At 46.7% G+C, this 11,438-nt stretch overlaps 1 protein-coding gene across 1 annotated transcript; it reads left to right on the forward strand.

Annotated features, from left to right (window-relative positions):
- LOC109832839 lies at positions 10,487-11,047 on the forward strand. The gene has a single exon (XM_020400286.1). It carries the CDS (start codon positions 10,487-10,489, stop codon positions 11,045-11,047), a length of 561 nt encoding a protein of 186 aa, XP_020255875.1.

An 11,438-nucleotide genomic window follows, 5' to 3' on the forward strand; every position in this document is an offset into this window, starting at 1 on the left:
TCATACTTAGCCAAGAATCAAGGTCATGTAACTAACCATCACATCACTCATCTCAAATAATCAACAATCTCAATATCCCTGCTCCTCGGACCCACCCCAGGCCGAAACAAGACACTGGCGCGAGCCTGGAAAATAATCACAATCACAATATCACAACTCCTCGGACCCACCCCAGGCCGAAACAAGACACTGGCGCGAGCCTGGAAAATACATCAACAATCTCATATCACAACTCCTCGGACCCACCCCGGTGACTACACAAACTTCACCAGCGCGAGCCCGGAATATACATCAACAATCACAACCGCTCACATGGACCAAGACTTCTCATCCCAATTCTCGTAATTCCAGGTCAACTACACACGGTGTTCTAGATCCTAACTGTGTCATACGGGTCACTATAGTCATAAACTCCTAATGATTCTCAATCACAACATGGAGCAATCAATCAATGCAACTAATCATGTGTAATAATATCATGATATTTCAGATAATCAAAATAAGAATTATAAATCATAAACAGCAGCTACATAATCAGAAAATAATCTTTTTCTAAATTAATTCGTTTAAAATTATTTTGCTTAACAATTAATCTTAAACTAATTCATTTCCAAAATAAATTCTTTTAAATTATTATAATTATCTAAAAATGGTTCTTTTGCCAAACTAGATTATTTTAATTCCTTATAAGTATTCTGAAAATGTTATTTATCATATTACCATTATGTAAATCAATATTGTTCACCAAACAACCCACGCAGATAAATACGACACAATTAAACTATGCAAATAATTCATAAAAATGTAAATAATCAAACTACGAAACAGGAGAGCGGAATCTTGCACATAAATAATCTACAACAAATATAAGAACTGGAACGAAACTAAACAAGGATCGGGATCTTGCCTACGACGAGTCGACTGCGAGTGTGGCTAGCGGCGTCGACGCGGGGAAAGGACTGTCGGCTGCTCGGCTACGGGAGGCGAGTGGGGCGGCGAAGGGGATGGTCGGAGGCCGCTGGTCGGTTCAGGCGGAGCAGGGACGGCGAAGGTGGCTAGGGGACTGGCGGCTCGCTGGCGACGGCGGAGCGGCAACAAGGCCAAGGCGGCGGCCTGGGCGGTTGATGAAGGCGAGCACGACGGTGCAGGGGAGGACGAGGGGAGGTCGGAGTGTTGGTCGGGTTCAGGCGCCGGCGACGGGGTACGGCTCATCGGGGTTCGTTGGCGGTTGTCGGAGGGCGGTGGTCGAGCTTGGAGTTCGGCTGGTTGGGTTCTTTTGAGGGGAGAGAAAAAGAAGAGAGAAGAGAGCTGGTGATGGTGATGGCGGCGTGAAAAACGAGGTGGAGGTGGTGATGTTCACGTGAAAGAGAGAGAGAGGAGAGCCTATACATAGGGTAGGCTAGGGTTTTCTTTAGCTGGCTATTTTAGAGGGAGAGAGACATGTACGTGATTGGAGGGTTGGTTTAGGAAGGAAATCAAATAAATGGGGAGTGATTAGGGGATTGATTGAGAAATAAATTAGGGGAAAATATGGAAGGAATTCAAATTCAAATTAGAGGAAATTAAGAGAGGGAAAATAAATTCGAAAAAATAATAACAAGGTCATTAATAATATTAATCACCAAATGATTATATATAAAAATCACTAAACCGTAAATTAATATTTAGCAGAATTAAAAATACAAGACTATATATTTTATTATTTATTTATTTTGAAAACTCAGAAAATTCCAGAAATTAGGAAAAGTATAAATAAAATAAAATATAATATTTTAAATACGAGAAAAATTTATTTAAATACGTATCAAAATTCACGGTTGTTACACTATGGTATGCGCAATACTTCGGATCCGTCACTTTGTTAGCCCCTTCTTGATCCACAATCGCTGGCAGCTGGATTTTGTTATTCTCCAACAGGTACTTAAAGATGCTGGGAACTTCGTCATCCTTGAAGGAGTACACTTTAGGAAACCTCGGCTCCGAAGATTTCTGCTTCTGAGGCCGTTGTTGCCATTGTCCCCGAGGTTGTTGTGATGCTTGTTGCTACTGCTGTTGTTGAGGTTGCAATTGGAAAGTTTGATTGGCATCAACTGCATTAGCATGTGCCTTACCTTTCCCCCGTGGGACGAAATTCTGTTGCGGAGCATTATTCGCCTGTTGGCCTCTTTCCGCCTTCTTCCTTCTGAGGAATCGCTCAGCTTGCTCTCCTCGGACCTTCAGATCCTTCTATGTCTTGGACGGTGCTGTCCCCATTGCTTCCAACACGTCCAGTGCAAGGTTGTTGTGGCAAGTCTGGAGGATGAATTCCTCGGTAATCGGGTCCCGGCAGTTCATCGCCTTGTTCCGAAACCTTTTGACGAAGGTATCCACCAATTCCCCGTCTTTCTGCTTCTCGTCTAGCAACGACCCGAAGGATATCTCTGCGTCGTCGTCGAAAAAATTAGCGAGGAATTTGGTCTTTATGTCGTCCTAGCTGTCTACGCTTCCTGGCTTAAGGCGGCGATACCAGTCGAAGACGGCTCCACGAAGAGTGCCAACGAAGGACCGCACCATCAGAGGTTCATTACCAGAGATAACCCCCAAGTGTGATTTTAAGTAAATCAAATGTTGAGTAGGGGAACCCATCCCATTAAACGGCGTGAAGTTAATTAGGTTGAACTTTGCCTGATATGGGATCGATTCCCACTCTCTTGGGTATGGACAAGGAATGCCTGTTTTTTTCATCTCTTGAGCGGAAATCAACGTATTAATTTTGCTCTCGAGATTTTTAATCTTCAAGTTTTCACCTGAGTCTTCGTTGGCATTCTCGTTACCACCCCCTGCATTGACGGGAGGATTTGTGTCCTCATCTTCCAGATTAACCTGGTTGCGACGACTTGGCTCGCCTTGCTGGTTCGTCAATGCTTGGATTTGTTGGTCATGCATTTCTCTCATGTTTTGCATGGCCATCTGCATTTCGAACCTGAAGGTTTTCTGTTGCTTAGCTAAGGCATCTTAAAGCATCTTGGCCACTTGCTCCGCACTTATCATAAGTGCCTCGCGGGGTTGTCCCTCGCTGGATACCGTATTATCTGATGCAACCGCGGAGCCGGCATCAGATTCTTCATCTTCTGAAGGGAGTCTTGTCCGAACCCTACCATAGGTTGCTCGCTTGATGGTTCCGGACTGCAGACGGGTTCTAGGCCGGGATGCTTTCAGAATCGACTCGAGATTATCCCGTGCCGATGTCCCCTTGCTGGTCATATTGGTGGTGACCCTCGGAAATTCTCCATCTTCAACCACCGTTCTTCTACGTCGGAAACGCCTAGGCCTTGGTAGTGATACTCATTTCCGCTTCTAGTGGCAAAGACTTCTTGTTCTTCTTCGGAGAGCGGGAAAGTAGGAGCTTCATCGCCATCCTTTTCAAAGATTGCGGACGTAGCATTGCAGGACTTTCTTTTGCCTTTTCTTCTTGAGGAAGTCGCCCACTGTTCGTCTTCAATGAGATTGGGATGAACCCAGAGGATTTCGCCGTTTGGGGCTGTATGTGGCACAAGTCCTTTTTGGCGCTGTCCATGCGGGTCGTCGTTTACTGTTTTCATTCCCACTTTGGTGATGCGTTTTGGTTCAAACCACGCTGTGGGCACTGATCCAAAGCTGATTGAAACCGCGTTTGCTCCAACATTCTTGGACGGCTTCGGGGTTATGACGCCTACATCAATTAGCGCCTGGATCTTGTCCTTGAGGTGGTAGCACGACTTGGTAGGGTGATGGACCGCTCTATGGTATGCGCAATACTTCGGATCCGTCACTTTGTTAGCCCCTTCTTGATCCACAATCGCTGGCAGCTGAATTTTTTTGTTCTCCAACAGGTACTTAAAGATGCCGGGAACTTCGTCATCCTTGAAGGAGTACACTTTAGGAAACCTCGGCTCCGAAGATTTCTGCTTCTGAGGCCGTTGTTGCCATTGTCCCCGAGGTTGTTGTGATGCTTGTTGCTACTGCTGTTGTTGAGGTTGCAATTGGGAATCTTTCTTCTGAGGAATCGCTCGGTTTGCTCTCCTCGGACCTTTAGATCCTTCCATGTCTTGGACGGTGCTGTCCCCATTGCTTCCAACACGTCCAGTGCAAGGTTGTTGTGGCAAGTCTGGAGGATGAATTCCTCGGTAATCGGGTCCCGGCAGTTCATCGCCTTGTTCCGAAACCTTTTGACGAAGGTATCCACCAATTCCCCGTCTTTCTGCTTCTCGTCTAGCAACGACCCGAAGGATATCTCCGTGTCGTCGTCGAAGAAGTTGGCGAGGAATTTGGTCTCCATGTCGTCCCAGCTGTTTACGCTACCTGGCTTGAGGCGGCGATACCAATCGAAGGCGGCTCCGCGAAGAGTGCCGACGAATTCCACGAAGAGTGCCAACGAAGGACCGCACCATCAGAGGTTCATTACCAGAGATAACCCCCAAGTGTGATTTTAAGTAAATCAAATGTTGAGTAGGGGAACCCATCCCATTAAACGGCGTGAAGTTAATTAGGTTGAACTTTGCCTGATATGGGATCGATTCCCACTCTCTTGGGTATGGACAAGGAATGCCTGTTTTTTTCATCTCTTGAGCGGAAATAAATGTATTGATTTTGCTCTCGAGATTTTTAATCTTCAAGTTTTCACCTGAGTCTTCGTTGGCATTCTCGTTACCACCCCCTGCATTGACGGGAGGATTTGTGTCCTCATCTTCCAGATTAACCTGGTTGCGACGACTTGGCTCGCCTTGCTGGTTCGTCAATGCTTGGATTTGTTGGTCATGCATTTCTCTCATGTTTTGCATGGCCATCTGCATTTCGAACCTGAAGGTTTTCTGTTGCTTAGCTAAGGCATCTTAAAGCATCTTGGCCACTTGCTCCGCACTTATCATAAGTGCCTCGCGGGGTTGTCCCTCGCTGGATACTGTATTATCTGATGCAACCGTGGAGCCGACATCAGATTCTTCATCTTCTGAAGGGAGTCTTGTCCGAACCCTACCATAGGTTGCTCGCTTGATGGTTCCGGACTGCAGACGGGTTCTAGGCCGGGATGCTTTCAGAATCGACTCGAGATTATCCCGTGCCGATGTCCCCTTGCTGGTCATATTGGTGGTGACCCTCGGAAATTCTCCATCTTCAACCACCGTTCTTCTTCGTCGGAAACACCTAGGCCTTGGTTTTGGCGTTTCAGTACTAAGTCTTTTGAAAACTGAAACTCTTTCGGGGACCGCCTTGATGCAGTTGCATTCAGACAATACTGCCCGAATGAGTTTGGAACAGGAGCATTGAGTTTCCAGTCCTCGGGGACTCCTCTTCCTGGTTTTACTCGTACCCCCAACACGATAGTACAATTCGTCTGCTTGACCTATCATGTGTTGGCACGCCTTCTCAGGTGTAACAGTATCGTCATCAGATGATAATGTTTCCTTCTGAGGGTGAACTGCTTTCTTTGGGCTTTCAAAAGTGATGCGCCTCGAAACATGCCTTTTTAGGTGTGAGTTCTCAGCGGGCTCTTGGACTTCAATGCGCAAATTGGTGCGCGTAGCTACCCTGATTTCTTTGTCATGTTGGGGGTGACGTCGACCCCCAGCGTGTTGAGTCGTCCGGGGCTTCTTCATTGGGCCCAAACGCTCTTGAACTAGAGCTTTGCCTCTCTCGTCGAGAATTGGACCGAGGCGTTCCAAAACTGATTTCTTCCTTCGGGACGATTCTGCATGATCTCCCGGCGAAGCTATTGGAATGATCGGCGACTTTGGTTGATTCGCCGGTGGTTGAACTTTTGTCGGAGACTGCTTCGGCCTCCATACTTGGCGGGTTGGTAATGTCTTTTTGTCCACTCTTTCTTCCTCCAACTTCTTGGCCTCCTGCACAAGAATTTTTGCTTGTACGAGTAACGCGCGGCGTTTGTGAATCCGCTCTTCAAGTGTCGAACGGTTCCGTTTGACCCGGATCCATTCGCTCGTTGGCGGCTTGGAGGAGCTGTCATTCTTCAGTTGTTGAGGCTGTTTGCCTCCCCTGTTCTTCAGATCCGCGTTGTAGCGGACTCCGTCCGTAGACTCCATCGCCTTAGCGAATTGCCGCGCAACGCGTTGACGTCGCCTCTGGCGGGCTCTCTTTGAGAGAGTCACAACGCCCTCAACAGTAGAGGCGTCGGCAAGAACAGGTTTGACCTCGTTGGAGGTCGGTGGAACTTCACCCGACGCAACTTTGGCATCAGCTGGGGTGAGAGCTTCGTTGGCGTTCTGAACTTCTTCAAACCAACGAACTTTTCTCCTGGAGTAGAACTTCTTGAACTTGCGGGGGGAGGTAGATCCGGACGAGGATGACAGATACTCCTCGAACTTGGCCTGATCGAATTCATATTCGACCTCCTCCTCGACCGGGATTGAGATCCGCGGCTGCGACGTGACGATCTCGGCAGCGAGATCGGTGGCTCCTACTGTGGTCGCCAGATTATTCGCGGGAAAAATTGTTTTCTTCATTGACGTCATTATTCTCTCAAGTAATTGCTTTTTGATTACAAAAGATCCGGTCTTTTTATAAGATCCGGTTACAACGAAATCAAAGAAAAAATAAAAAGATTACAACTTTCCTTTTTTGAACAAATCACGAGCTCCTGTTTTGCGGCCGCTCGCTTTTGTGGGTTCTTTGCCAACGCCGGGGTTAATCCGTGGACCACCGCGCGATCTAGATCCGGTCGGATCTACACGATTTGACGGGTGTTATCTCACTAAGGAAATAACAGCCGGGGGGTACTATTTGACCAAGGAAATAATAGCCTTTAGTTCTCGGGATCAAAGACTAAGCTTTGATCCGGAGTATTACTTCGTGTAGATCTCAGATCTGATTTCTCTCTCTCGAACTCCTGCCTTTTGTGACGTGGATGCTCGCCAAGAACCAGATCTGAATGTCCAAGTCTTCAAGTCTTCAAAACTCCATGCTCAGTTCTCAATTCGGCAGAGTTTCGGCTCCAAAAGTTCCAAACCCTCAACAAATGAACCAAGCCCTCTATTTATAGGCCATCTGAACTGTGCCCGCGCACAGATCTGGGCCGGCCACTTATAGGTGGCCGACTCTTGGCCGAGCCACCTTGAGGTGGCTCGGTTTCGGCCGAGCCCCTCTAGGTGTTGGGTTTCCGCTGTTTTCCGTCATTGTATCCATTTTTCCGGTTCTGTGGTTGATTTGTCCGGACTCGATTCGTTGACCTGATTTGGCAGTAAATTTGATTCCTGATTTGGCAGTAAATCCACTTCTGAGTTCGAGTCAGAAACTGATCTTGATTCCATCATGATTCGTCCGAGTCTGCTCTTGGTTGGATGACTCGTTGATTCCTCAACCCGTTAACTTGATTCCACATGCGAATGGATGTATTCCATTGTTTGCGTGCGGTTCGTTTGCCACGTCGCCTCGTTAATCCGCTTCGTTACGTGTCACTTGGCTTTGGCATTGTGGGTACGTCGCCCAATGGTTCGTCGGTTTGTGCCGAGCTGTGCTAAGGGACCTATAAGCAATTTTATACGTCTACAAGGTTTTCCTTAAGAATATCAAGAGTAATATTCTCCAGAAACTTCCTGTTGAGGGTAGGGAAACAGTTTAAACTCGTGTACCTATTGGAGTATTCATGTGTGTCGAAACAGTACATCAAAATGATCGGCGAGTCGGGGTTATAAAACCCCGACTTAGGGTTTTTCAGAGGCTTTTTCACGTCGGCTTTTCCAGCGATTTCTTGGCGATTTCTGGGCGATTTCTTGCAAGTTTTCGACTTCCGTTTGTTCTCCTTGCTTCTGATTTGGGTGAGGTTGTTGTTTGGGGGAGATTTCACTCGGATTTCTGAAGGTTCGTTCACCCTCTTTCTTCAAAATCTCAACTTTCTTTGACTATGATTCTGCATGTAATATTTCTGGCGTATATTGTGATATTTTTGGTGTTATCTTTGTTGATTCTGAGTCCGAAACCCTAATTTTCTTATTGGGTTTCAAAGTAGTTTGTGCACTCATCATGTCGCCACGTCGATCCAGAGGTTCCCGAGGATGTTCGACTGCTCAGTCCCCTGAAGAGGCTGCTCCTGTTGCCGCTTCGCATGGGGGTACGTTTATTTCACCCTTTCACTGTATTGTGTCCACTTTATGTATATATATCTGTGTTTGAATGCAGATCCTCGTTTGTATCCTTTGAGATACCTTCGAGAAGAGCCGGTATCCTCCTTTGAGGGGATCGACGCTTAAAAGTGTTTGTTTTGCTTGGACAAAACACACTTCAGTACATACAGGGGCGATTTCACATCATCCCACGTGTGTTAAAAGGCTTCGATATGCCGTTATAATGCCCGTGCATAGTAACGCATATCTCCTTTATACATGTGGTAGATGGGAAATTGTCACACCTGTTATGGGGTAGCAACTATATTTTATGGATTAAGATATACCGTTTTCTCTAAAATTTTAGGACTATTCTTACACAATTTATGTGTATGTTTTCTTTACCAGTCCAATTTCCTTCTACCATCTTTACTGCTGATGCGGTTACGGGTCAAAGTAGCGCTACCCACTCTTATTATGAGGGGCTCCTGTTAATTGAATCATCTCCCCAGTTCAAATCTGACTATAGTGAAGGGGCTAGAGATTTGATCCAGCGAGGTAGTTGTCGCGTTCTACGAAGGTTAATCATAGATGCAACCTTGATTTCAGAGCAAGACTCGAATCAATGTATAAGGAAGCCGGATTTCTTATTTGGTGATTCGGTAAAAGATCCAGAGATTGCTTTCTGTAAGCCTGCGCAATGGTTGCACCAAAGCGGGTCATCATTCTTATATCTGCCCTGGATTCCTCGGGAGTATTCGCTATTAAAGTTCAGGAACTTATCCGTTAGCCATGAAATGTTCTGGAGATTAACTGAAAATCACGAGCGCATTCACTGTGGTTTCATTGGAAAAGAGGCTACCCCGGGTTGCAGTGAAAGAGCTTCTGTACGAGGGCTTCATCCGGGTGTCTTAGGTCAAGATAATATACCTCAGAATGAAAAAAAAGCGCATGCCAACACCGTGAAGAACCGGTTAGCGGCAGCGAGAAAAAGATTACCCAGGGAGAATTTCAGATGTTATGGATGGGTCCATTATTTTGGAGACAAGTGGTGGTGGACCAGAATGACTCGCTATGTGTTGAACCGTTGGGGGCGAGAGTTAGCAGTACTAGGGTTGGCGGTCCCGATCCGTGCTACTATGTATGGTCTGCAGATTAGTGTGGTTCATTTCCTCTATTTGTTCGAGATCTACAACCCGGACACTAATACATTCTTTACCAAGAATGGGGAGCTCAGACTACCACTGCATGAAATGATGAAGGTGTCTGGTTTGCCCATGGGCGATGTTCTATATCAAGAGTTCTTCCCAACCACCAGTCAGCTGAACAAGATGAAAGATCGGTCAGCTGTGACCCATGACACTTTATGGGAATTGACCTGCCATTATCACATAGCCATGGCCGAGATGGAGCCCAAAGCCAGGAAGAAATCCCCCCAGACCAGTTTAAAACAATTTACCGATTATCTGTTCAAGAACCTGGATGACCGTTCGGAAGAGGTACGCGGATTGTCTCCTTTGAGTTCGGGTGAAATCAATCGGCTGTTAGAGAAAACAAACGCGCAATCTTATACCTCTCGCTCAGAAGACGGATTTTTGCATGGTACTAAATTCCGCCCTTATCTGTGGCAAGCTGGTGTCCCGATTCATCCTACCACCCTGCTTGTTGGCTTCTTGGCCTTATGGTTGAAGAGGTGTGTGGTTCCCCATCAATCCTCCGATGCGATGCCAATGGAAGTATTGTATCCTGCCGTCCAGCTAGCTACAGGTCGCAGATTATCCTTGCTTCCTGCTATGGTGGCTACTATTCACAGTGGATTACGGTAATTAATCTCCGTGTTCACCCAGGAGAAAAAGAAACCCTCCGCCAGCCTATCCGTTCCGAAACTGGAGCTGCCCTACACTTATCTAATAACCTGGTTAGTACTTCACCGGCCAGATTTAATGGAAGCTCTTGAGATGGTAAATCCCAGCCTTCCTCTGTTGCAAAATCTTGAGGGTCGCAAATGGGTCAGACATCGATGGTCGGACATCACAAGGCAGTTTAAAATTCACAAGTGTTGGGAATTCTTCCCTTGCTTTCCTCGATTCTCCGGTACGTACAATACGACTTTATTAGATGCTGAAGACCCAAGGCAGAATCGTACCATCTTGGACGTCGGGTGTTTCCGATGGTTGATGAACATTCGACCTGGATATCTATTGTTCAGGGTAAGAGATGTTTGTCACATTGAACCCTATTTTCCATGTCGATTTGCTCGTCAATTCGGCTATGATCAAATGTATGACGGCAACCCGAATCGTCACCTTAGTTTTCGAGGTAGACTTATCGACGGTACGAGAGCTTGGTTTTGGAGTATTGCCGGCTGCACCAATGCTGAATTTGATCTCCCTTTAGAAGCGCCGCCTCTCCGGATGACCTTCCTGTATTGCAAGTGGCTGATAGCCGCCAATATCGTCACCCGACGTAGGAGAATATCAGACTCAGAGGAAGAGGTAGCTCCACGACAAGCAACAGAAGCTACTCGTGAAGCTGTTATGTCGCCTCGAGGAAAGGATGCTGCTGAATCTTCCAGAAAGGGAAAGGAACCGGCCCGCCCAACCGACAGTGAAGGAGAGTTTGATAGTAAGGAAACTGAAACTTCTGAAGGAACGGGTGAGACTGATTCGAGTTCTGAGGAGGCGGCTGGCCTCCCCGATTCTTTCTTTGAAAGGGGACTTGTACGCCCTTCTGCTGCACCTACTCAACCACAGAATGCTCCGAAAAGAAGGGAGAGAGTCGTTATGACTTATCCCAACCGGATGACGGTAGAGGTTCATAGTGGGGATGAAGACGATGAAGAGGATGAAGTGCCTCTTGCTCGCCGGCAAAGATCGCAATCTTCCACTCAAGTTCAAACCCAGGTCCCTCCCAGCACTGAATTACGCACCAAACGTCGTCACGAATGTTCTGAATCACATCCACCGAAGAGATAAAAGAAAGCTGTCTCCAAACCATGCGTTCATCTTCCTGCTCTAGAAGAGATGTCTGGTCGTGGTGCTTCTTCTGATGAACAAGGTAACTATTTGTTTTTATCGCTTTTACGCTTCTTAACGCTCAAACTTATTTCATGCTCAACTTCTGTAGGGAGTCGAGAAGAAGGAGAATTGCCAGCTGATGTTTTTGTCCAACAAATGCAGGATGCTCTGAAGGAAGGACCAGCTGATGTTCCATCAAATCCTGACATTGATCCATCGGCTACAGACACAGGTACTGATCTTTCTCCTCTCGGAAGAGAAATCCGAGAAATGAATGAGTCGGACCGTGTGCCTCCTCTAATGACCTGTGCGCTTTGTCTCCTTTTAGTCAAGCTAAAAGAAGCGGCTA

The sequence above is a fragment of the Asparagus officinalis genome, chromosome 1, assembly GCF_001876935.1.
Source record: "Asparagus officinalis chromosome 1, Aspof.V1, whole genome shotgun sequence".
NCBI classification, from domain to species: domain Eukaryota; kingdom Viridiplantae; phylum Streptophyta; class Magnoliopsida; order Asparagales; family Asparagaceae; genus Asparagus; species Asparagus officinalis.